General features: G+C 50.1%; 1 protein-coding gene across 2 annotated transcripts in view; it reads left to right on the top strand.

The window, feature by feature from the left end:
• Positions 1–1631: 1631 nt before the first annotated feature.
• The window catches only part of PTCHD1 (patched domain containing 1), a 37022-nt gene continuing 11784 nt past the window's right edge, over positions 1632–26869 (top strand). Inside the window, exons 1-3 of one of the 2 annotated variants that reach the window (XM_066980824.1) lie at positions 2065–2203; positions 11773–11955; positions 13369–14029. In XM_066980824.1, coding sequence (XP_066836925.1) covers positions 11881–11955; positions 13369–14029 — 736 coding nt within the window. In that variant the 5' untranslated portion in view covers positions 2065–2203; positions 11773–11880. Of the gene's footprint in view, positions 2204–11772; positions 11956–13368; positions 14030–26869 lie in introns of both variants that reach the window. The other variant, XM_048046004.2, reaches the window with a different exon arrangement.

Here is a 26869-nt window from a genome sequence, read left to right as displayed (position 1 = left end):
CCCTGTAGGCTGCTGCCAGGAGCTCCAGTTACTGGGGATTTCCCCTACAAGCGAGGGTGGCACTTTGCTCGGCCAGGCTTTGCTCCTCGCAGAGTAGCACCTGAGACCCAGCTACTCCTCTCCTTGCAGCTCCCCCACCGTAACGTGCTGAGAACTGGGCCCGATGTCAGGTCCTCATACTGGTTTCACTGAGGTACGCTGCAAGACTCGTGAATCAGCCACTGGCTGGTTACTGAAATAATTAATAGTCCCCTTCATTCTTAATAATGATAAAATAAAAATCACTTAATGGAGCCTAAAAAAAAAAATACCAGCACAAATGACACTGCCAGTAGCAATGACAAAAGCTCTTTGCTCGTTGCTGATGACAAAAGGCACCAGGCACATCCCGATGCTTCACCCTAACAGTAACACAAGCCAACCTCTGCTCGATCTGCCTGCAGCTCTGTGGGGAGACGAGAGACCTGGGCTCCGTGTCCTGATCTGCTGCTGAACTTTGCGGAGACTTGAGACAAATCGTCTCCTTTGTCTGTGCTTCGGCTGCTGTTTCCATCTTTGATGTTTTCTTCTGATTTTATTCAAATGAACTGTTCTCCTTCGATTGATCTGGGGCTGGTGCAGCGGGGAGCAGAGCCGAGCAGGCGCGGGCCCGCAGCACAAACACCCGCATCCCTGGCCTCGGCAGGCAAGAAGCAGCCGGGCTGGCACTGCGGGCAGCCTCCCGAGTGCGTGCCGGCCTTGGGCACGGCGAGCCAGGAGCATCGGGGGAAGCGGGGGCACGAGTGGCCATAACTCGGCGCTTTTCCGCCGAGCGTCAGAGGCACCGAAACACGGGCAGAGTTTGGCATTCAGGCTGCGCGACCCAGCTGCGAGCGAGGAGACGGGAACGGTGTCAAGGAGGCGAAGCGCCCGTGACCGCGCGTTAGCTCGGGTCAGACGCCACCGAAACGCAAGGGGCTGTCGGTCTGCGGGCAATGCCGGCCCGGGGGCAGCCCAAGCCGGGAGCCGCCGCCGCTTCAGGCAGCAACAGGTGTACCGGCTGCCGGGCCGCAAAACTTCCCTCCGGCCGGGTCGTGGAACCCCCGGCCCGCCCCGGCTGGGCTCCAACAAACGCGGGGCCCGGCCTCCAGGGGCAGCCCTGCCCTCCGCAGCCCGGGGGCCGCGGGCCGGCGCGGCCGTCGGGGGAGCCCCCGCCGCGGGGACGTGCCCGTGCCGGTGCCGGTGCCGGTGCCGGTGCCGGGGCGGGGCGGGGCGGGGCGGGGCGTCCCGAGCGCGGCCCCGGCGGGAGGCGCCGCCCGGCGCGGCCCCTCGGCGGAGGGCTGCGGGCGCCCGGCCCGCCTGCGGCGGCGGCGGCGGCGGCGGCGGCGGCGGCGGGGGGATTAGTCAGCAGTCTGCGGGCGGCCCCGCGCAAACTCCGCGGCGGGGGCGGGGAGCGGCGAGCGGCGCCGGCCCCTTCGTCGCCGTCGCCTTCCCCCTTGAGGGCGGCGGGGGGGCGGCGGCGGCGGCGGGGCTGGTGCCCCCGGCGGTCCGCGCCGCCGCTCGGGGCCGCGGGGCTCCGGCAGCGCCGTGCGGGGCAGGGCGGGGCGGGGCGGGGCGGGGGCCCGCGCGCGCAGGCGGCAGGCGGGCGCGCCCCCGCGCCCCGCGCACGCCCCCGCGCCCCGCGCACGCCCCCGCGCCCCGCTCGCACGCACCCGCGCGGCGGCGGCGGCGGCGGCGGCCCCCGGCCCCCCGCAGCCGCGGCCGGCGGGGAGGCGGCGCCCGGCGGGGCTGCCCCATGGTCTTGCGGGGGCCGTGGGGGAGCCGCGGGGGCCCCGGCGCGGCGCTCGCCCTCCTGCGCGCCCTCCGCACTAGGATGTTGCGGCAGGTCTTGCACAGGGGGCTGGGGACGTCCTTCTCCCGGCTCGGCCACTTCGTCGCCAGCCACCCGGTGTTCTTCGCCTCGGCGCCCGTGCTCATCTCCATCCTGCTGGGCGCCAGCTTCAGCCGCTACCAGGTGGAGGAGAGCGTGGAGCACCTCCTGGCCCCCACGCACAGCCTGGCCAAGATCGAGAGGAACCTGGTGGACAGCCTCTTCCCGGTGAACCGCTCCAAGCACCGGCTCTACTCCGACCTGCAGACGCCGGGGAGGTACGGCAGGGTGATCATCACCTCCTTCCGCAAGGCCAACATGCTGGACCAGCACCACACCGATCTCATCCTCAAGGTAACCGCGCCGGCGCCCCGGCCCCGGCCCCCGCCGTGCCCGCACCTCCGAGCCGCCCCCCGCAACAGTTGGGACGCCCGGCCCGGCTCGGAGCCGAGCGGAGCGGAGCGGAGCGGAGCGGGGGCCGCTGCCTCCTTCCTGCGCCCTGCCTCGCCTCGCCTCGCCTCGCCCCGGGTGATGCTGCCCACCAGCACCGCTGCCCCGCTCCAACTTGCCGAGCACTTGGGCACCGGGGATGCTCTGGGGGTGCTGCATGCGGGCATCCCCTTCCCCTCCCTTCCTATCCCTCCCCATTCCCTTCCCATCCCTTCCCATCCCTTCTCATCCCTTCCCATCCTTTCCCATCCCTTCCCATCCCTCCTCATCCCCTTCCCATCCCTCCCCATCGCACGGTGCCCCGGAGCAAAGCGCCCAAAGGAGACGCCCCACTCCTCGCTCCCGGCCCCCCGTGGCGCTGCGGGTGGCTCGGGGAGGTGAGGAGCGCCACGGCCACCCCAATTCCCCCGGCGGCGTCCCCCCGTGTCACTTTGAGGGCTCTGGGCGTGCGAGTACCTGGCAGGACGGCTCGCCGCACCGTGTGCCATAACATGTCGGCAACCTGCGTGTGCCCGAGCTGGCATGCCAGCTTGCGCCGGAGTAGTTTGGAAGGGGTTGGGAAGGAGAAGCGAGGAGGACGGATGCAAAAACCGGGTGTTAAGAGGGTCGGGTGCACGGAGGGAAAGGGTGCCGAACGACCGAACACACACAGAGAGGCAGAGGTGTGGCTGGCTCAGCCCGGCACGTTTTCCCTGTTGCTTTACGGAAACCCCAGAGGCTCGGCATGGCTTTTTTTTTTTTCCCCTTTTTCCTTGAATGTCAGGCTGTCAGACCCTGCAAAAGCCAACGCTAATTCTTCTTAATAGCTTCAGGGAGTGTCTCCTCTCAAATGACCAAAAAAAAGAAAAAAAGGTGCACATACCGCTTGTGAGAGACTTTGGGGAGATGTCGCTCTTTACTAAACAAGGAAATAACTGTTAGAGTGGATTTATTTCTCTTCTATTTCCACCGTAGCCACATGCAGGACTGTAGCACAGAGCCACTCGCTGTTTTCCGCTTCTCTTTTCTTGCTGTTAACGTGTTACCCAACGGTAATCAGCAGACAGATCTAACGAGCACAGGCTGGCTGAGCACAGGCACAGAAACGGTACCGGTGAACGAGAAAACTCCAGAGAAACGGTTTTCATTCCTTCGTTTTCCTGTACCGCGGATTGCATTCGCATCCAGTGTATGCACATTTACTCAGTCACAGGACAGTAATGATAATGGATTTTTTTCTCTGTACTGCTTTCTCCAGAGATCTGTAGTTTTATCGATAGCACAGTGACACACAAATAAATGTTGCTCTGAATCCCTCCACAAGCAAACTTCTGCATAAGATTTATCATATCGGCGGAAGAGCTATAACTTAGAAAGTTCTGTCAGTGTTTAATGCTGCCTCATTTTTAACAGACAGAATTTGCCAACAAAATGATTATTTTTCATTTAGTGAGATAATGAACGGCATTGCCATTTGACTGTTTACTCATACTGTTAATCTGACATTGTCAGGCGTATTTGATGCATTATTTCCAACTCTTTACTTATCTAATTAATTCCAGTGTGCCTCGTGCAGAACAGATTATGGCCTTTGTCCTGAATGTTTTTCTGTTTGCGGGCAGAGCCGGGCTCAGGCAGCTGCCCGTCCAACCTCGTGGATGGCCCAGCGGGGTCGAAACCCAGCGAAACAGGAGGGAGAGCTCCCAGCTCCCAGTATTGTTATGCTGGTGGTGATGCAGGGCTACATCATTCTGTGTCAGCAGGACTCACCGAGAGAAGGAGGAAGGGAAAAGGTGTCCATCAAGGTTTTCCTATGCGTATCCGGCTGCACGGAGGGCAGAGAGGAGCGAAGGCATCTGCAGCGTGCCCCCTGCCCCCAGCCCAAAGCCAGCCAGTGCTGCTCCACAGATGGACCGGGGGTGATCCCACCTGCACGCCTCTGAATGCTGCCATGGGGGTGCAGTCAGGGCAGAGAACCCCCCAGGCAGCATTTACTTACCTTTCCCCTTCAGGGGAAGGATGACCTCCCCAGGGAAGAGCTTTTGCTGTAGAAGAGGCCTCGGCTCCTCCCGTAGGGCTCTTGCTGCATCTCCACCCGCTCGCAGGTGGACGGGAGACCCAAGGTAGCCTCAGGCAGGCACCGGCTGCTCTTGCAGCACCCTTTCTAGGTTCCCTTGCTGGCCATATCCTACATCACCAGCCACGGAGGGGAGGGAACGAGCCTTCACCGTTACTGCTACCCTGGTCGCATGGAAGGGGAAGAGAAGGAGATTTTCTCTGGCTACGGCAGAGGAAGAAGTGAGCTTCCATTATCATCCCCCCCGGTAAAGGGTTATGCGGGTTATGCAGTTTTGGGGTCTGAGCAGTTAGAGCTTAGTGGCACTGTCAAAAGTTAATCAATCTAGTATCCTAATTAATGAATTGGTTATTATAATAACTTCTGTGGTGGCTTCTTCAAAATACCCTGGTTGGCTTAGTGCAGTTCCTAATGGACTGGCTGTCAGCCCAAGAAGCTGTCAGCTGCCACAGCTGTGCAGCACCCCACTGGCTGGCCAGGTAGAGATTTAGGAAAGGGCCCAGACCCCAGGCAGCACTCCCCAGGCAAGAGCAGTCGTGGGGCACAGGATGCCTGTGCCAGTGTGGCATTGGCTGCCCACCCGGCAACGGCGCATCTTGCTGGACACGCAAGCTGCTCCATGGAAGGTCTCTCCTGCTAATTAGCAGGGAGGCATGTGGCTGCCTGCTAGCATAGTTCTGGCTTGGAGGCAATGCTGAGTACCGTTTTTGTTTGTATAAAAGTAAATCTCCATCCGTAGTTCTCATAACTCCCCGTAAATGCTTATAGTGTTTCTGTGCCTGCCATCCGTTGCGTTTCCAACTGTCCTAGCCATCTGCAGAAGAGAGGAAGGGGAGAAACCTAAACATGTCCTGGAATGGATGGTCCAAGAGAAGCCTCTAGAGAGTCTCGAATATGCAAGAGATGCATCCTGGGGCTGGGATGTGCTGGAGGGCAGTGGTGACATCGTGCTCGCTGCTCCACCTGCTCTACAGCTGCGCACAGGGCAGCTGCATCCACTGCTGTCCAAGTGCAGGACCTCTTTCTTCCTCAAGATTTCACTCTGCCAAGAGAAAGAGAGAGAGGAAGTATGAACACTCAGCTGAAGAAAGTCTGCTGTTACCCTTGTATTTCCAAGAAGTGCTTGGAGAAACAAAAATAATTTTGGATATTTGGTGTGAACCATTGCGCAAAAGTTCAAATGCTAATGTAAATTCTGTACAGCTCATCTAAGCCTAGAATCCAGCCTAAAAATAGCGTAAGAGCAGCCCCCTGCCAGTTCATTGCGATATTTCCACTTGCAGCTAGAAACTTGGGAGGTTGAAGGCACAAAGACTGGCTGGAAATATGGACCTAGCCAGATGTTTTGAAGCCCTGAAAACATATTCTGACTTAGCCAGGATTTGAGACATTTTGAGCCTGTTTGTTCCTCCATAATTAGAGCCATTTAACTGCATTGTACTACAATAGACTTTTTTTTTTCGTAATGAAAGCTTTCTTTTTTTGCAGGGTAGACTCTCTTCTACTTATATTATTGTGTTTATAACATTAACACAGTACTAATATTTTTTAGCAATAACTCTACTTATGATGCACAGATGAAAAGGGAATGAAATGTGACATGCCTTCCTAAAAGGGATTTTATTTACAGTTTGCCTAGACAAAAATGTGTAGTTGAAGGCTTATTTCTTTGAAAGAAACTGTCCTAACTACATATTTTCAGACAGTGCTTACACATTGCCTCTCTCCTATGAACTGGCCATCAATGTGTCTAGTTCACTGATTAAATACCTATTTGCACGTGCAAGCAAATACTAAAATATTCATGTATAAGCACACATTTATTTAAGCACTGTATAACTTCTGATTATTGCAAAGCAAGACAGTCAAACTTCAAATTTTTGCAGACCTCATACTTGTTTGGGTTTCTTTTCCTCTCTCTGCTCCCTAATTACTATGTCTGCCCATGTGTGTGCCTGCATGCTCTGTCCGCAGGCCTTCCAGATTTCCTCATTTATTTTCTACGTGTGAGGAAACTCGTGGAGGAACCAGCTATATTTATGTTCCTGTGTTTGTGGTATTTCTAATTGCTTTGCTGTAGTAACATGGCACGCTGAAGCCATTGTTTTCAAAGCTGGTAGAAGTCAGTGCTGGCCGTAGCAGAGCTGAAGGCTGGGGCTGGTGCAGCTCTGACTAGCGTAAGGCACCCAACCCTGCATTTTAAAACTTAAGGTACTTCAGAAGGCCTGGAGGCAGCCAGCCAGCTGTGGATCTAGCAATGTATATAGTAGTCTTCACCTTCTCTGCATAGCTTCAGCACTAACAGTGCTTCTAGAGAAATTGTCAGCAAAACAAATAGTGCATTTTGCTAGGAAAAAAAAAAAAAAGGATGAAGTCATGTCTTCAGAGCAAGGCTGTAAGACGAGGGGAAGAGTCCTAATACAAGAAAAACAAGGGCGTGAAAGCAGCAGAAGTGCAAGCCTGTTGTCATAGCAGCACAATGCTGCAGGGCTAAAACGTATCTTATGCGAAAACAGATGAGAATTAAGATACGCAGGTGAGATCCGGGCACAGCCAGGGAAGAGGGATGGCCAGTGGCATGCCGCGGGGAGGCATGTGCAGCAGCCCCCAGTCGCTTCAGGTCCTGCCTCCTGCAGCACAGTGTGTGAGGTACAGGTTCCCTTGAGGGGTTGTCACCCCTCCAGAGGAGGGACCAGAGCTCAGGGGACACCATGCGTCACGGCCACCAGGGACCAGGCAGTGCTGCAGGGGTGCAGTCGGCTAGAGCAACCAAGCTGGGGCTTCCCGAAAGCTGTGAGTTGAAGAAAAGCCCTGAAGTTGGGGTGTATGGGAGAACCCCCTCATTCCTGCTGGGAGAGAGGACAAGGGGCTAAGTCGCTGATGAACTTGATGGGCTGTGTGCTTGTAGCTCGTGAGGTTTTCTGCAACGAGGTAGGGGCCACCCATCACACCGCTGCTGGAGGAGCCCTTCATACGAGCTTGCACTGCATCCCCAGTCCCCTCGAGAGGTGCTGTGAGGACTGAAGGGTCTTCATGGAGAAGGGTAGCTCTGTGGAGGACACCGGTGGATCTAATGTGATATCAGCAGCAAGAGTGAAGTCTCCATACCTGTCATGAGAAATGGATCTCGGAGTCCTTGGCTGTGCTTCACATACTGGACTTGCGCAGCCCACGCATCATGTCTCCTCCAGGAGCAGTCAGCCTGAAAAGTCACAGTCCGAACCAGAGTGTGTTCCTCTCATTGAAACAAATCCAGATGGATTTGCCAGGGTGCTGGTCAAAATTAAGACCACATTGGTTAGGAAAGGTTCTCCACTTAAGATTAGAAAAGAAAAATCTTAGCTAGCAATTATCTGTAGCTACCAGTAAGGTAGATGGAAAAGTAAATGCACACATAGCTGCCAGCATATATGTTTGAGCAGTAGTTGTTGTCCCTCGGTTGATGAGTTGTGTTTTGAACAATTTTTAGATTTTAATTACCTGAAAATTGTTTAGAGAAAATACTATTCACCATGTTTTGGACAGCTGAAAAAATAGTTGTAAAAATACATAGCTTCCATAAACTAGTATTTTAGCATCTTTTCAGGAAAACTGGTTGTAGGACTGCTGGTAAAAGAGTCCAGCTACAATTTCCATGTGTTTTCCGAGCTGCTAGGATCTGCTGGCTTCCTGACTTGTCAGTGCACGCAACTGCCATCCCTCACCAGAACGGCTTGGGCAGGAGGCTGCTCCCCCCCAGCCTCCCTTGAAGCGCTGTCCTGAACCCAGGTACCCAGGCTGGCCTCAGGGCCTGGTCCTGCTCAGAGGCTCCGTTGTCGTCCTTCTCCACACCTTCTTCTGGTTAAAATAAATTTATGTTGGTTTAATTCTGCCCATGTCTGTGGAGCCCACAGTGTTTTCTTTTGTGAATTAGGCCGGGAGCTCTGTTAAGTCTTTTTCTCTCCCATAACCCTTTTACTTTTTCACTGAGGCTGTCTCTCAAAGTGCATAAAAAAAGCACTCCGCAAAGATAGAACATGGCAAACATTACTGAGATCATAGAAAAAGTGGAGAAATTTACAGCAATCCAATAAAGGCTTTTTCTTCTCTTCATTTCCTTTGGCACAAGTTACCTGTAAAAATTACCCAAAGAATAAACCAGCTTCACGTGAGAGTGAAGCCTGTATTCAAAATCATTCTAAAGACTGAAAAACTAGAAAGCAATACAGAGCCTAAAGCAGTGATGAGACTTGAAGCAGTGATACATAATGAGTTCACTCCTTGCTTTATTTTTGAGCCTTCTCAGGCTCTCCGTAACCGTGAGATCAGACTTTTCTTCATGTAATGAAAGCTGAGATTCTCCAAAAAAAATCACACCACTTCAGGCTTCAGGGCTCAGAGAAACACCAGACTTAGTGAAAATGACAATAAAAAAATAATAAGAGTTGACAACACTGGCTAAAGGGAATCTCATCTTTAATTTGAACCATCAGACATAGACTGAAAGACTAAATTGAGTCAAATATTAGCAAAGGCAATGTAATGTGGCGTGGTAAAGATCTTATTCCCATGAGTGAAACACGTCTCTATGTGCCAGCTCATTTGCGATAGGGGAAGACATACATATACCTAGCTAGTTTTATCTAGTTGGCCATTCATCGACTATATGTCAAGCAACAAAGTGTAGTCAGGTCCTTATGATGAGTAATGTCACCTATAAAACACCGCACATCACTGCTTCGCAGCAAAACCGAACACGTTTCCGCAGCCTGTATGATAAGCACAAGCTAGCTGTGCACACCCTTAACATCAAAACCCATGGCTGACCCGGCTCCTGGGAGGTCAAGATGTCTGTCTTTCCACAAATGAGAAATAGGAGCTTGGGAAAGCCGACGTGTCCCGTACCTTCCTTGGCTAGGGGCTGTGTGGGACACTGCTGGCCACTGCTGGTCCCTCCATTGTCGTCCTGCCAGGAGAGGAGTGGGACCCTGGCGGGCTCTGATCAGGGCAGCAGATTGCATAACGTGGCCTTAGAGGATTTCTGGGATCAGAGCGTTTTGCAAATGAATCAGCAGTTTCTGCCCCCTCCCTGCTGGGATGGGATCTGTTTGCCTCGCGGGAAGGCTGCAGGCTTCCTCGTCACCTGATGGAGCCGACCAAATTCTGACAGCGGGTGCTCGCATTGGCGTTAAAGGACGGACTTCTAAGCAAGGCGACGGAGCTAGAGGCATTCCTCTCCCCTTCCTGTGGCTCCCTGGATCTCCTGCACGGACTTAGGAGTAAAAGCAAGCTTTCTTTGTCGTCCTGAGCGTCCGTCTCTCCGTACAGCCCCTCGCCTCCAGGCTCAGCTCTGCTGTCCCTGCTGCAGGACGTGCCAGGCCCCACGCTGGGCCAAGCCCTCCCGGGAGAGCGAAGCCGAGCCCAGCGGGCAGCTCTGCGCCTCGGCGCCTGCCTCCCTGCCCGTACAGCAGAGCCAGCAGGACCGGCAGCCAAAAACAGCTTGAGGAAACCTTCGCGGCCGCGGCGCGCCGAGGCTGTGGAGCAAATGGTTTCTCCCAGGTGAAATGGAAGGCCTTCACGCCAGGCTTCCCGTACCCACAAGCAGCAGGAGGGGGTTCGTCTCCCCGTTGAAGCCACCGTCACTGTCTGAAGTAAACAGATCAGCAAGCATGGGACTTAAAGAGCAGGGCCAAGGTGTTACTGAATGCAAACAGCTGAAGAGAGAGAAAAATGCTGTTCCAGAAATCTCTGCCACGGTGTGCGGCACACCCAAACACCGCTTTCGGAAGGGAGAGGGGAATCGCAAGGGATGGGCGCTGTTGAAACAAAGGTGGAGAGGCAGAGGTGTAAGTTGTTCTTTCGTGACTGAGCACTTTCAGCCAAAAACAGTGCGTGCCACCGTGACCAGTGAGCTTAGGCATGCTGTTCAGCTCTCGTGCTGCAGTGCTCTGGCATTTGAGCCGTGAGCTGCCTCATGGTTACTTGCACTGCTAGCTAACCCAAAAGGCTGCGAGCGAGGAGCAGGCAGTACGTGTCTCCCTTCAAGAAAACTATTCAGGCAGCTTTTGATGTTCTTTTAGTTCCCCTTCTCTACTAATAGGATCAGTAAGGAGAAGAAAACAGTTGGGTGAATGAGAATCTGCTGGATTCAGTTAGAATAGAGTCACCTGCCACTCAAAACCTACTGTGCTGACACGGTCCCCATCAGACAGCAGGCTGTGCCACCTCCTGCTAGCAAGCCCCAGGTTCCTGGGGCTTCCCAGGTTCCAGGCCAGGACACAGGAGAGCTGGGGGCCGTGGGGATGCAGTTTGGCAGGGGGGAGGCAGCAGCGAGGCAATGGGGTGCAGGGGCTGAGCGGGGGGAGAGAGGCACGGGCGTGCAGCAGGCTGTAGGGCCACCACGGCACCTCGGGACCCTGAGCTTGAAATCATCGTTTCCAAGAAGTGATTAGTACTTTAGGGATGGCATTTAGCTTCTAGCCTTCTGCTAAAGATGAAGTAGCAGCTGTGACAGACGAGGTTATTTTATAACCTAAATATTAACAGAAAGTGCTTCAGATGTAGAAAGAAGCAAATGCAGTGGCGAGGCAGAGCAGATAAATAGCAACACGCTGTTTGATGAAACTCATGCAACAGTTTCCCTTCTCCTGCTTTGTGTCACCGGATGGATCCTTTCAGAAGTTGTTGTATTGTTAATACAACACAGGCAGTAAATTCCTTCTATTGCTCCTAGTTGTCCTCAGCTGTACTTTATATGACATCTGGTTTTACAGCCGTTGTCAATGAAATACATACAGCAGCTGCCATTGTAAAAAAAAAAAAAAAAAAAAAAAGAAAGCGTAAAATCAGATATCTGTCTTTGATTCCGTAAGCCAGGGCATTTTCCCCAACCTGTACCAACATACCTTTGTATTCATACCACAAAACAGCTCTTGCAGAGCTCGGCAGGAACAAACTGGAAAGATGGGATGAATTCCCCATACAGGCTCATTTCTCTGGCATGTTCTTGCAAACCTTTTAATGTTCTGTTTTAGAAGAAAGTTGTGCAAGAGCCCTTAATCTGTTGCACAGGAAGTTATTTGTTCTCCCAGCAAGATGGAGAATTTCCTTCTCACCATGGCAAGGTATTGTGTTCTCCCAGTGCTGGGAAAAGGTTTATTAGTTCATTTCATTTCTCAAATCTTTCTACTATTAATACTGAGCTGTTCTTCTGTAGAAAATGAAAACTGCTCAAATGTGGAAAAACACACCTCCAAGCTGCTAGAAAAACATGTTGAGAATATAGGAAGTTTGCATTTTTTGCATATATGACATCATATCATCCTGAGGAGTGGAGGCAGCTTAATTAAATTTATACCCATCACAGATTAGGCAATGTAATCACAAAATAATCAGATTCATAGTATCATCTAAATGGTGGTTCTTTTTTTTTCTGCAGATAGGTCTGAAATAGCACACAAGCGTCACCACGACTGTTTAACTTCAACAGATGCAGGATCTGAGCCATGAGTATTAGACATGTCATCCGTTGTCACCAGACGAGTATATGAGCTGTGCTGCTGTGGTGTGCACCATCTCCTGCTTTATAACCAGTGTTTCTCTTCAGAAGGAGCTAATTCCAGTAAATGTCACCTAATCCCAGCCTCTCGACTTGGTACAACAACCTCCTGTCCTCCCTGGGAAACAGCACATGCAAATACAAAAAAGGGATTCATGTCCCTGTAGCCCGTCCGCTTTGTCTTGCTCGAACTATGAAGGCAGAAAATTACTATTCCCCCTCTAAGGAAGAGCAGTCAGAGGTGTTCCTCCTGTGGTTCCTGCCGTCCAGGTGTGAGGATGGACTGGTCCCGTACCTCTGTTCCCAGTCCAGTCACAAGCTCCCCTGGAGCCCGGTCCCTTCAGCCAGCCCAGGGGACGCATGGTGCTGAGTGTGGGCTGCCAGCCTCACACGATGCTGGCACCAGGCAGCAGAAGCAGTGGCATGCTGGGGCACCCACGCTGGGGTTTTCGGGTGTCCCCATGCCTGCTAGAGGGGCATAGAGGAGGTTATACAGCTGCTGAGGGTCAGACTTGTGGTGGGTGATGTGGTCTTGGCCTGCAGAGCACCTGTACAGGAGGTCGTGGTGCTCCTTGCACAGCGAGCGTGGCACAGCAGGAGTTAAACAGTGGCAGTGGTGGATGAGGACTGTATGTTTCACAAGGGGATACCCCAAAATCAGTTTGTACTTTGCTAAGACATTAGCAAACTCAATACTCTACTTCTGAAAAATATTGCAATCCTGCCTGTTAGGGTTATTGCTTTACTGTCTTTTAGACGTCTTGTTTCTTCAGCTTTAACTAAAATGGATTGAGAAGGGGTTGCAAGATTTTTCTGTACTTTTTTGAAGAGAGAGTGTAATTTTTCTGCCCTTCTGATGCTCAGAAATAACTGAATGTGCTGTGGGTCAGAGCTCATAGAAAATTTCATCAGGATACAAAGCAACTTAAAAAGGAGTCTGCACTAAAAGCTGCTACAGCAAACAATAAGCGGGGATAACCTGCAGGCCCTGAAACGAGGGCCTCTGATTAACAGAGAGAGGAGAAAACTGGTGCCTCCTCCATGACTCCTCGCTCTACAGCGGGTGGAGGGTTTGATGGGGGAGGGAGGGAGGCAAAAAGCAGGCAAATTAACCAACACTGGCACCTATGCTCCAGCTGTGCCGACGGTCCTGGCACTCAGAGCACGAGGAGAGGCAGCCTGGGGGTCACCAGCGCGACGGCGTCCCCTGACCTGGCCGGGCTGCCGCCACCCCTGTCATCTCACCTACCTGCAAGGGACGTGGGAGAACGGCCGGGCTGCTACCTTAATGCATGCTTCCTTTTTTTTTTTTTTTGTGCGCTGAGCGTGCCGTTAATACCGCAGGCACCAGAACTTTCGCTGCCGTTGCCTAGATGGAATAGCAGAGGGACGGAGGCCGCGAGCCGCTGTTGTTCTGGCTGCTGCTGGGCGGGATGGACTGATGAATAACGTCTGTGATTTCTCTTTCCCTTGTAGTTGCACTCTGCTGTGACCAGGATCCAAGTGCAAAGACCTGGTTTCAATTACACGTTTGCCCATATATGTATCCTGAACAATGACAAGACATGCATAGTGGACGACATAGTGCATGTGCTGGAGGAATTAAAGGCTGCTCGTTCTTCTAATCGAACTAATTTTGCAATCACTTATCCGATTACTCACTTAAAGGATGGCAGGGAAGTGTATAACGGGCATCAGCTTGGTGGGGTTACTGTGCACAGCAAAGACCGGGTGAAGTCTGCAGAAGCCATTCAGCTCACCTACTACTTGCAGGCAATCAACTCCTTGAATGACATGGTGGCAGAAAAGTGGGAATCCATTTTTTGTGACACTGTTGAACTTTTCCAGAAATCCAACAGGAAAGTCAAAATGTACCCTTTCACTTCTTCTTCGCTGAAGGAGGATTTCCAGAAGACGAGCAGGGTGTCAGAACGCTACCTGATCACAAGCTTGGTCCTTGTGGTCACCTTGGCCATTCTCTGCTGCTCCATGCAGGATTGTGTCCGCAGCAAACCCTGGCTTGGCCTGCTGGGATTGCTGACCGTGACCCTTGCCACCCTGACTGCAGCTGGGATCATCAATCTCACTGGTGGGAAATACAATTCCACCTTCCTGGGGATCCCCTTCGTCATGTTAGGTAACTATCTCCTACTCTCTCTTTTGTGTGTTTGTGCCTCCCTGACGCCTTTCCCAGCCAGCGGAGAAGCATCACTGCATGACTCCCGGTGTCTGCTCCCTGTAACGCTGCGCTGTGCCAGCTCATTTCCTAAGCAGCTTGTACCGTGCCTGGACGTTATGATTATTTCTGGGTTCCTGGTGGTGCGCAGTGCCCTGCTGTGTGATACAATGCCCACGTGGGGGTGAGCACCAAGTACCCGCAGGTGCCACACGTAGTGCAAGGGAGGAGCCCTGCTGCTGCTGTTCCGCGGACGCTTGATCCTTGGTTTGGTGGCCAGCGGTAGAAGGAGACCTCTGCACAGGTCTCCTGCTGGACGGGTTGTATCGGCTGCCCCAGCAGGCAAACGGGCCTTTGGAGAGCTGGCTCCTTTGCAGAGCAGGGCGGTGCTTTGCTCCCTGCTTGGCCGGCGCCTGCCCACGGGACGAGTGCAGTGCTGGGTTCTGGGTTGCGTTGCTCATGAAACGTCCCCGGCAGCTGAGTCGGGGCAGGGAGCACTTCCAGCCCTGGCGTGAGAGCCTCGCTGGCCCCACTCGGGCTGGGCCCCGGCCGCAGGGTTGGTGGCACCTGCTCAGTCCCCGTGCCTCGTGCCGTGGCCCGACTGTGCTGTGGGGTGTTTGTCCTGAGGGCGGCGAGGAGGAGGAGAGGAGGGCAGGCACCGGTGGAGGTGGTTCGGGGCGTCTGTGGGGAACCCCGGCGTCGTAGCCAGATAGGCAGGAGGGCTTCGCGGGAGGCAGAGGGAGCTCTGGGGAGCTCACAGCCTCTCTGTTTGTGTTTGGTTCATAAACAGCGTGAAAAGCTCTGCGCGCTGTAGGTGTTTAATGCGCCCTCGTTCTCAGCGTTATTCATTTGCGGAGAATAATACATGCATTGATTTGATCACAGCTTTCCCGGCTGAAAATCAGTGCTCAGTAATACTTCAGATTTCAAGTGTAAGAGTGTCTCCACTGACTTAGTCACGTTGTGTAGTGATACGACACGTTTTGGCACAGCTATTTTTATATCGAGCGCCAGGTTCCTATTCCATGCCCGTACTATGTCTGCGGTATTGTTGCACTTTAATTAAAGACTATGCTTCAGTGCATCACACTACCAGCTAACGTGCAGAATATATTCAGTGACAAAGAGAGTTCAGCTACACTGCATCGGCTGCACCGTGTCACTCTTGTTTTCCGGTGACATCCATGAAAATTAAACTGCCTCGTAATCTAGAGAAGAAACAGCACAAGAAGTCCGAGTCGAAGGAAGGCTAGCATTCTGACCCAACTCTTTGTTTTCTTTTGTGGGTTTTTATGCTTACGCCTGTGTTACAAAAATCTCTTCCTCAAACTAAGTAGTTTATATAAGCACGCGGGGGAGATTTCCAGATGTGTTACAGAAGAGTAGTCATAGTAGAAAAACAGCCTAAAGTCCAGCTGCAGACAGGAAAGTACCTGGGGAAAGTGACTTAGAAATATGAAATATTAGCTCTTTTTAGGGATCAAGGCATCTGCTTCCTGAGATAACCTTCCAAATTGTCAATTCACTAGTAACGGCTATGCTGAGACTTGAAATCCTTAAAGACTTACGGATAACTATGAAGAATTTCACACTTCTATTTTAGTGCTCCTTTAACTACTGAACTGTATAGCTCACTCTGCTTTTTTCCTTTTTTTTTTTCCTGTTGGTTTTGGTCATGCTTACTTGAAGTATTCCACTCTTAAATAAGTGATTTTCAGGTACACAGCTCAGCTCTCACGGCGAGCAAGCCAGGGCAGAGCAGCCATGTTCATGGGGGTCTCCCATATATAAGGGAATATCCCCGGCTGCATTGAGTCTCCCAGGGGGTGGGAGCATCAAGAGGTGAACAGAAGGCACTAAAGATGTTTGGGAGTTTTTTAGGAGAGCTGCTTTAAACCAGCAACTAGCTGGAAAGGCAGGGCTTTTCTTTTTTTATCCTGCAGTACAACAGAACGATTCATCATGCATTTCAAAACGTTTCATTCCTATACATCGCTTCGATTGTAAAGGACGGTTTAGCTCAAGGTAACTGAAGGCTAGAGACACAAACCACTTTCCCTTACAGCCAGCTGAAATACTTCCTCTTAATTTCAGTGACCATCAGATTAGATCATAGATTAATTGACCTTTAGAAAGCTAAAGGATTTCTGGCTACCAGTGTAGCCCAATAGCTATTACTCATAATCTCATGCCTAACAGCAAAAATTACACAGAAAAAATGCTTACGCTGGACACATTTCAGGCAAGGCCCCTATGCTAGTATAAATCATTAATGAAGTTCCCCCGGTTTATAGCAGCTGAGGATTTTCAGCTCCTCGTCAGCAGCACGAAGCAGGGGGGGCTCTCCAGACATCGTCTGACCTCTGCCACAGGACAAAGATTACGTCTTCCCCGGCAGATCCTTCTCGCCCCGAACTTTGCCTTCTCCTTGGGTCGCTTCCTGCCGTGGTTCACTGTGCTACCGCTACAGCATACATCATGTCTAACCCGAATTCCCCTTTTGCAGCTCAGCTGCCATTATTCATTCCCTGCATCTGGAAAGCAATTTATTTTCTTTGCGTATTTGGGACCACTTTCACTCGTGCAGTCCTCCTCCATTTCATCCCAGGTTTCCTCAGGCGGTGCTTACTGGCCTTGCAGCGGTCTTCTTGCTCTTGGCTGCTCGGCACCCTCCGCGGAGCGCAGTGCCTAAAACTGGGCGCGGGATTCGGGCTGAGGCTTCAAGCACCGAGTAGAGTAGGAGGATTATTTCACACATCTCGCATATGGCACTCCTGTTCATATATCCCCATATGACATTCGTTTTTCTCAGCAGTATGAAATGGTTGACGATTGGTTTGTGGCGTGTGGTAATTCACAGACCATTCGTGTGACTTTCTACCCTGTTTGCACGACTGATTATTCCAACATTTTGAAGTTTACCTTTGTCCTTGCTGAATCAACAGCACTTTTATGTCACACCATTTCTCCTGTTCATTAAGTTCATCCTGATACCATCACTGCCCTTCCAAAATACATTAACTGAAGCCGGTCAGCAATGTTTTGCAATTGCCTATTTTTTCGTATTTTCAGGAATTACTTTCTGAATAGCTTAAGTAGTTTGTCCAGTTACAAGCCTGTTCTAATAATTTAGGCAATATGTCTGCAAAATACTCAGTTCAGTGTGCTCTGTACTACTCAATTTTATCCACCTTGTACAGCCCTTCAGCACCAGCCATTTCCAAAAATAAGCAATCTGTAGTGAAGGGTGCCAGCCTCTGTATGTGTTGCCTCCTTAGCTTTTGCGCCACTGGGACAATTACAAGCAATTAAATTAGCACGGCTTACCAAGCTGCACTCCCAAGCTCAGAGTAAGTGCAGACAGGAACATCTTTTGCCTACACCACCTGTTAAATATGACATACTAGCTTAAACCTCCCGTGCTTTGGGTTTAATCACCTTCATGGCGAGTTTCTCCTAATTTCTTTTCCTCTTTAATTAAGGCGGGTTGCCGTAGCTCAGCCGATGAAAGGTAACTCATTAAGTCGCGGTAGCTCAGTCACTGGTGCCTGCCTGCATGTGCCCAGCAGGTGCCTCTGCAGGGGTGATGTTTGTGCTGCGGCAGGTTTCCAGCTCCACGGAGGCCAGCGGGCAGAGGGCACGCTGCCTGCCGCCTCCCTCTTCTCCGGGGAAGTCTCCTGAAGTCCAGCGGGGAACCTTTCGTCGCAAGCCCTGGGTTTATACAGGTGCTTCTAGTGTGAGAGCGAAGCCCGCAGCCTGTGAAACTTGGCAGGCTCCCGCCGTTCATGTGGGCATATTTAGAATTAGCATGTGCCTCGGCGGTTCCTTAAAACTATCAGCATCTGCATTTAGCAGCGTGTAAACGAGTCATTTAAGGGCAGGGGTACTCACAAGCCGAGTTAACGTCGAATTCTTTGCTGCAATAAGTCTATCCATTTTTGACCCTAAGAATTATATATCAAAAAAAAAAAATTTTTCGTAATTCAGCTGAATTTAAAATAGCTGAGTTATCATGTCAGCTGAAAAGCAGAATCAAAATCCTGATTTCCAATTGCCTGCTCCACTGAAATCTACAGATGTTTGGTCTGGCACAGATGCTGATGTATTCATCATAAGTTTCCCTTATGCATTAAATGCTGTTTAACTGCCAATCCTTCAAAAATATCAGTTTCCTCAAAAAAAAAAAATGTAACAAAATAAGCCACTGAACAACCAGCGGTGCTGGCCGAATAAGGTTTTGGCGTGACTTTTTCACCTCCTGCAGGCGGGGTGCAGCCTTCGATGAAGGTGTTGAGGAGCAAATCCCAGCGCTGCCCTCTGTCCTTAGGAGAGAGCTCGCAATCTGTTCCCTGTCCCTTCAGACGCTCCTGCAGCTCGCTGGGGGAGACACGGCTCTTGCCGGCTGCCAAGTCGGTGGCAGGGACGGGCTCTGTAGGGTGACGGTGGCTGCCAGGCGCTGCCAGATACGGGCAGGGACGCGGGGCCAGCTCCATACGCTTATATTTAGCCTGGGGTCGGAAAGCGCGCTGCTGGTTACGCTGGCACAGGAAACGCAGTTAGCAGCTAGGAGAGCAGCTTGAGCTTGCAGCTTGCTGTAAACTGAAAGAAGGGTAGCGAGCCTGGTGCGAAACCCGACAAAATAGGCACGGATGCTTACCGCGTCCCTCGTCCCACGCTGCCGCGTCGCGGCACCTGCGGCAGCTCTTGCAGAGTGGCAGCAGCACATCGATATTCGGTGGGAGGGTGCCCAGGGGCAGGAGGAAGAGGCCAGTGGTGCCTGATGCTTTGGGAGGTACCCGATAGTTCCCCATGCTTGATGATGGGAGCGACATGGAGCGCTAGGGAGGTGCGAGGGCTGCGGGGTTAGAACCGTGAAGGCAGCAAGCCGCTGAACCAAGCAGCCGACAGCCAGTGTGGAGACCCCAGGGGGATGAGGGTGCTCAGGACAGCAGGGCTCAAGCCCCCTGTGCAGCTTGTAAAGTGCCAGCCCCACTCCTTCAGATTTAGGGAAGAACGTGCTAGTAGGGAACTGAGACGTGCCAGGTTGGAAGCCCTAAAAGCATTCATTATCTCCCCTATCAAGCACCCAAGTGTTTGCTATATTCGATAAAACCAAAGTGTCAACATCGGTTACATACAGAGGGTTACAAAGAGAAAGAAACAGCTCCTGCACAGGTCTCCCAGGTGCCCTTCAGTCCACGCGTAAAGGTAACAGACACACAGATGTTTGACTTTGTATAGCACTTTTCCACCAATTTTTCTGTTGCCAGCTAATAAAAATGTGAAGCGTACCGAGCCTCTCTTGTCTTTATTCCCCACACTGAGCTCTCTCGCTCCCCTTGTCAGCCTGCCTTTCCTGTCCCTGCCTGCCGGGAGAGACGTGTTCCTCAGCTAGGAGCATCACCCCGCACTGCCCCCCGTCCCTTTCTCCTCCTGTTTGTCCCATTGCATTTTGGGGCGGCTCCCTCCAGTAAATCTCTCCCATCTCCTTGTTCCAGGCATAGCATCTCCTCCCTCATCCCTGCACAACTCTCAGGGTGTTTTGGTCCCCCCAAGCTTCACCTTTTTCTCCTCAGCCACAGCTGTGCCCATTGCCCTGACCCTTTTCCTGATATTCTTCAGTAGCATCCTTGGCTCTCAAACAGTTCCCCAGGAGTGCCCTGGAAGTGTATTGTTGTGGTTTTTTTTTGTCACTCCATCTGCTCAGCTTTCCCAATTCAATCCTGCGCAGCTCAATTTTACACCTAATCAATTTGTGTTTTCCTCCTTTTATTCCCCTTGAATAAATAAACCAACAGAATTATCTGGTTTTATCTACTCTGAGTAGATTCCCAGGCATGCAGTTTTCCTAGCTGTTCCTCTCTCCTCTGCTTTTGCTCTCCTCTCCTCGGTCCCCGCCTCACTTCTCTAAGCAGTCACGCATCTCCTGCAGACCCTCAGACACCACCTGCCGTTTCTGTCCCTGGAGGGGAAGAGCAGAAGTAGGCCACCAGGTCACCCTGCTCCTCAGCCTACCACAGTCCTCTCACCAAAGTCACCACCTTCCGCCCGAGGCGAGCTGATCAACCACCTCCTCCACCTGCCGGCCTCCCTTGCTCCAGTTCTCCTCCTGACGGATCTGTCGCCCCAAATCCACCGAGGAACCCGAACACCAAGAAGCCACTAAGGCACAGGAGGGAAATAGGCTTAAGATACACCTGGTGGTGGGGTGTCTAAAAACACCGTCACACCAATACTTCCCCCTGCGGTGCAAGAACTGCACGTGAGGCCAGCAAAGCCTTGGTGGCACAGCCCCCTGCATCCATGTTCCCCCCTCACCACCTCAAACCTCAGTGACATTCTCACGCACGTATGTGCTCCTTGGTTTCAGGAGAGTATCGGTGACTCAGGAAATACAATGCTTTTTGGAAAAGAGGAGCTGTATTTATACCAAGTCAGTCCAGAGAACAGTTTAATGCTGAAACCAAGTACTGTGCAAGCGTGGAATGAGATCAGGTGTTTCCTATGGACTGGTGGTGCTCCAACATGCATTTCTTTCATATGAGAAATGTGTTGCAGGGGATGAGTGCATTTAATGAGCATTTATTTAGGCAGAGAGTAGCAGAAAGATGTTATACTGTTGCTGTCCGTATTCTTTTAATTAGAGAGAAGTCAGTGTTTGTTTAATGGAAGGGCCTGTCAGTCAGAGATACTGTGAATTTGCCTGGCTTTGACATCCTGAGACTTTCACTGCTTCAAGTCGTGAAGTCCCTCAAGAGAACCTTCCTCATATATGACAATATATTTGAAGTTCCCCAGTTAAAAATAAATAAATAAAAAATTAACCTTTTACTAGGAAAGTTTGTGGTATATTTTTCATACCAGACTCAGCTGGTCCCTGAAGACCTGGGGAAGGTCAGGAGGAGTTGATATGATTTTTCATTTTAGGTCTTTGTTGTGAGGGAGGTGGTGCCCATTTAGTGCCTCTCATTAACAACACTCCCAGGGAGGCAATAGCCAAGAGGCACATGTGGCAGGGGGCTGTCATTTCTGGGTGGTGAGACCTCTGCGTGCTGGAGCAGGACACTGGTGGAAATGGATTAAGTTAAGTTAAATTGGAATAAGTTGTATCTGGGTGCTTGGTGGAAGGTCCAGGCTGAGTTCTAAACTTGTAATTGTTTTTCTTTCTGACACCCCCCCCCACTTTTTTCTTTTTTGACCAGTAGAAATAATACTTCATATGTGCTCTAACTGAAGTTCTGCAAGTTTTTGAGCATTGAGTTTCACATGTGGTTGATCTGTATCTTATGAGTAAGAGTAATGGCAAACACTGCCGAAAGAGGAGAATTTAAGACTATGCCTGAGTTTTGGTTTCAGCTTTCTCACCAGAAAAAGGTAATTTGAATTGCAGTCAACTAATCCAAATTCCACTGGGCTAAGTTCCACTAAGAAAGATCTCCTAGAAGCAAATGATATTCTGGTTTGTGGGCTTAGAAATGTAAAACAGATTTAAAATCTGATTTTGCCCCACATATACTGACTGTATCTTACTCTGCCTTCAGTAGCTGCTAGCTATGGCATGTCACTTGGCTATTCTGTAACGCAGTAAGTGTAAACCTTTCACTGATTGCAGGTAGCTTTCATTTACCTTCAAGTAATTGGTTTTTGTGGGGGTTTTTTGTTTTGTTTTGTTTTGTTTTTTAAACGGTGCACGTGAAATCTGTCAAAAACTCACTTCATGGGGAAAATCAGGTTGCAGTTTTGCCTGCTGATATGACTCAAAGCATGTCAGACACGAGACAAGCCCAGTAACACGTAACACCTAACTCCACATCTGACAACCCCCGTGGCCAGCGAGGCTCGAGGTCCGTGCATCTTGGGGAAGCCCATCTCACCAGCCACATCTGTCCTTTCTTTGCTACCCCAGTGCCAGATTTCCCCCTTCCAAGCAGATGCCCCGGTGCAGAGGGTGGTCCTGGCATCCCATGCGTGCCCCGGGGTCCTGTGCCCACCTCCCTGTGCCGTCCTCCACCCAGCCAAACGAAGCACTTCATAGATGAGCGTGCCACACAGACGTAAATATTCCAACAGCTAACATCAGATTTCACTGACACTCAGCTCCTTCCATCGCAGTGAGTGAAATATGACTTTTAACTTTTGCCAGGTCTTTTACGAAAACGCAGGAAAGCAAGTCGCACGTCTAAACAGACTTGACAGCCTGTTATTTAAACGCCAAAACAAGCCTTTACCCTTTCTTAAGTGGAATTAAATATTCACTTTATATCTAAAAGTAGATTTTGAACCATAACTTGCTTTGCTTATCTTTCTCAAAATAAAAAAGCCACTCAAGTTTTCTCTCAAATGTATTTCTGTTTCTAAAAAGTGCTTATCTGACATTCTTGCTACAACTGTAAAAACAAAAACTCAAATATTACACTCTTTCAATACTAAAAAAGGATGATTCAAGCAAAAAAAAACAGCACTTTCCCAAAGCCTAAATCAGTATTTTTAACTCTATTGAGATCAATGGTACGATTCAAGATTAACCATGTACTTTCTGAATTACCCATATAATCATTATAACAGGAGATCATTGATTGGAGCTGAATTTGATGGGGTTAAAAAAAATAATTTGAAAATGCAATATTAAGTGAGAAGATTGCTTTTTATAATGAATAGCTTTAAAATGCACACAGTCCAAAAATAAAAAGTGGCTAATGATCTTACTGCCATTGCTGATCAGGGATCATGGCAAGAAGAGGACTATGAATACTGAGGCATTGTTTAGTTCTAGTCATTAAAAATTCTTTTGTTCTTTGTTTATCTTCCCCTTAATAGGTAGAAAAATGATGGGAATAACTACATCTGTCTTGTGTGTATGTGTGTTTCTTCAGAGCTAAGGACTTCTATCTAGAATGATTTTAGTTTCACTTGTATTATACAGAGCATGCTCTTAAAATTAGCTTGTGAATTGCACTGGTTTCTAAAACATGTACCCGTCACTGCTTGTTTGCCAAGATGAAAGGTGATGTTGGGGAGTTTGTAAGTGGGACACGTCACGTACCCCAGGGATCACTGGTTGTGAGTATTTACAGCGAGACAGAGAGCGTGAGGGTGCTTTCTTTCCATCAGGGTATCCTTTGTGCAAATGTGCACATAGTGAGAAAGCGTGACTCAGAAAGGGTGAAGCCTGACCAAAACAGGCTGTTTCACAAAAGAGCAGAGAGAGCTAATCCTGTGCTGCATTTCCAAGAGTTATGTTTAGAAACAGAGAGAAGGTGGGATATTATGTCAGACATTCGCTGCCAGAAAGCTGGGATCAGAACGAAGGTGGGGCCGCAGATCTGTGTGGGTGTCATGAGCAAGCTAGCCCCTTTTACTCTGTGCTTGGAGGCACTGCGCGAGACCCGAACGAGGCAGAAACCTTGTGCTGGGCTGCAAGATGCACACTGCTCTACTGCCTACGCATCGAGCAAGCTGAGCGCAGGCTTAGCAGCCCAGAGAGTCTTTCTGCAGGATCTAAAACTAAAAATAACGCTGTGGTCTCCTAGCATAAAGTGCTGAGCACCAGCTGAAGATTTCATCTCTGCGTGCAGCAGCCCGTGCTGCATGGTGTGCGGGGACATCTCTGCATTGCTGTGCTCCCGTGGGCACAGCCACCCACAGCTGTGAAACACAGCAGATACTTCCAGCTTAGTATTAAACATTTCTCTTTGTTTCCTGCCAAGTAGATACAGCACAAAGCAGAACGGATAGGCAATCTCTCAGGGGTCTGAGGCAGGTTTTTGTCTGCTGTGAATACACCAAGATGCTCGCGTTTGTGGTCCCGGTAGTAAGCCAAGGGATACATGGACCTGCCTGGGGCTTTCTGGCTGGGATGAGTGGTACTGCTGTAAGCGTGTCTGGGGAGATCAGCCCCAGCAACTGAGGGGGAATGGCTAATATGCAGATGTAAAGTGATCCCAGAGATCGGTCTGCTGGTATCACGCCTAAATGCCCAGCAGACTGACATATCTAATCTCGGAAAGAATGCTTCTCTTTTGGGGAAGACCCCAAATCAGATGTTAACATCTGCAGGCGTAGCACACCTTATTGATATAGGTGTAAAAAGCAGTAGTCGTTAAGAAAATAATTGCAAATACAAGTGTCCTGAGACACACACTGCGTGCTGCCAGGGGACATGGTTATCACAGGAGCCCCATATAGTGTGTTAGTATCCTATGGGATATTAGTGGTCTATAGGATGTTACTCTACACTGAAGTGGGCCCCCAGAAACATGCAGGCAAGCAAAGGACAAGCAAGTGGGACACGCAGGGTGTTTTCTTTGCTCAGCAGTACTGCTCGGGACAGCCGTGTCTGCATGCTTTGGGATGCCCAGATGTGAAATGTGCCATTCAGGGACCACCAAGTTATGCCTTGGTTGGAATAACTCCTGTTTGTTGCAGCAGCATGCTGACAATTCAGCTGGTCAGCTCAACCCATGCCAGAAATTGTGATAAACTTGGTGAGACATGTAGTGCGAACTAGTCTTGCTTCTGATTCTCTTTGCATGCTGAAGGGTGTGGATTTGGTGGTTATTTTAGTGGTATGAAGCCAGATGTTGGCTTCAGCTGGATGCAAATGCTCTTGGTCTGCCTGCATATTCAGCAGCACTCGGAAGCTGCTGCGTGTTCCCAGTTAACGTTGTGCCTGCCGGGAGAGGCCGCATGAGGCAGGTCACCCATCTACTCAGCAACTGGTTGGTTACAGCTCCTGTGACACAGGGAGTCCGGATTAGCAGTTTCACCTGGCTTTTTGTAAAATGGGAGCTGATGAGCTCACTGGTCTAGCTGGAAAAAAATAAGTCAGCAGAGGGAAATTGTCTCAGCCTCTTTGTTGACATTACTGTGGAAAGCAATCACATAGCTGAGCGGTGTGCATTGTTATTTTTAATACTGTCAGCTAGGAAAATTCATTGCACCTTCATTATATCATATGTTATTACAGATATCATTTTGGAAAGGGCAATTCCTGCGGTATGATGCTGATCTCCTGTCTACTAATTTTGCACAAGTGCAGTTCCTGAGAGCTTGTCTACGCCCGCAGTAAGCCAGGATATGAATTTATAGCATCCTAGCTATTCCATGTTAATTCACCCAGTGTTTGTCTCCATGGGTGTTATTTCACTCCACTTTGAATGTGAATCGAGTTATCCTTCACAGGTTTCCTTGTGCTTTCTTTCCACAAAGAAAGCTGGTGTAAAATAGCTCGTGCTCTGTAAATTCACACACTTCCTCACCGCACACTAAATTCCTCTTGCAGACAAGTGCTCCCATTCACTGGGGTGATTTGAGACTTAAATCAACCTGTGAGACCTCATTCGTCCAGCTGAACCGATTGTGTTGCAAGGATGGAGCCATTACAATATGGGCAAAAACCTTAGATCAAAATCCAGACTTAACCCCAGCAACACCCCTGCTTCTACGTCAGGTTTTGCTGATCCAGTTCACGAGGACACAGACATGCATCCTACCATGGCTCCTTCCCATTTTCAGCCTGCCTTTCATGCCATCAGTGTCAGGAAAACAGCTCAGATTAAAAAATAAATAAATAAATAAAGTTGTGGATGCTTCTAATCCTTATTGTCCCTTTAGTAGGGACGTTGAAGAAGCAGGTGACATGGTAGTAGTGACTTTGGGTGGTGAGGAGCAGAAGAGCCTGGGCAGGGGGAAGGAGCAGCCTGCAGCATCAGGAGGACAGTTTGCCTGCACCAGTGCTGTGTGAGTCTGAATTTGGCAGGTGGTGGGCATCGTCCATACTGGTGCAGCATTCAGCCCAACCAAGGCGGAGATCGATCAGTATTCATGCTTTGTGTGCAAGTGCCTTACAATGAGATGAATGAAATTAATTGTCCATAAAACGCCACCTTCCAAAGGAAGCGTGGAAGAATGCAACTTCAGAGCCTTTAAGGGAGATGTTGATGGGGAGGTTTTGCTCAGGTATCAAACACACGCACACACAGGCACGCAACCTTCCAAAGATTAAGAACAAATGATGAGACCCACAGTGTGCTGTTATTCTGTTCCTTTGTGGATGCGTAAAACTGTAAGAAAAGGAACCAAAACTTCATTCTCAGTCATTCCCCTTACTTTCTTTTACTGAAAAAGTCTATTTGAATACATAGCCTTCCTCTGACTGTGATAAGATCAAAACCCCAAAACCTCACTTACTTTTAGTGCAAAACTGAACATGTCCTTGAAACAGAAGGAAAGCTAGCAGCAGCCTGGGTTTCAGGGAAGCAATTAAGGCAAGCGAACAGAGCTGGACTGTGGCTGCAGTGGTGGGGAAGTGGCTTCACTGCTCTGCCACGGGCTCTGGGATGCTGTAAATCCCATCTCCCCTCGGTGCTTCGGTATTGCCATTCAGCAGGCAGGAGCCGAGCCAGCCTCAAGCCCCAGCTGCTGATGCCACTTGCTTGAACAACCACTTAGCAGGTGAAAGGATGCATCTCTTTTTTCGATATTTTAAAATGGTACTAAAAGGAATGGTCACAGTGCCTGCACATAAGTACTGTTTAAAATTAGATAAGCAATGATAATACTAAGCAACAGAAATTTTTGCCTTAGCTTTCACAACTCCCTATAAGTTTTTTTTTTCTCTTATGCATGCTCTCCATTGATTTTGAAGAGCATGTGTAATTGCAAGACTTGATCCTGAAGGAGGCTAATGAAACTTTTTATAGCACTTTCAGGTTACTCATAAAAGCACAGTATTTAAGCTAGGAATCATTTATTGTTTTTATTACTGGTATTGTTATTAGTTTCTAAAATTAAAGATAGCCT

Source organism: Anser cygnoides, chromosome 1 (assembly GCF_040182565.1).
Source record: "Anser cygnoides isolate HZ-2024a breed goose chromosome 1, Taihu_goose_T2T_genome, whole genome shotgun sequence".
NCBI lineage: Eukaryota > Metazoa > Chordata > Aves > Anseriformes > Anatidae > Anser > Anser cygnoides.
This window is presented reverse-complemented; position numbering and strand designations above follow the sequence as displayed.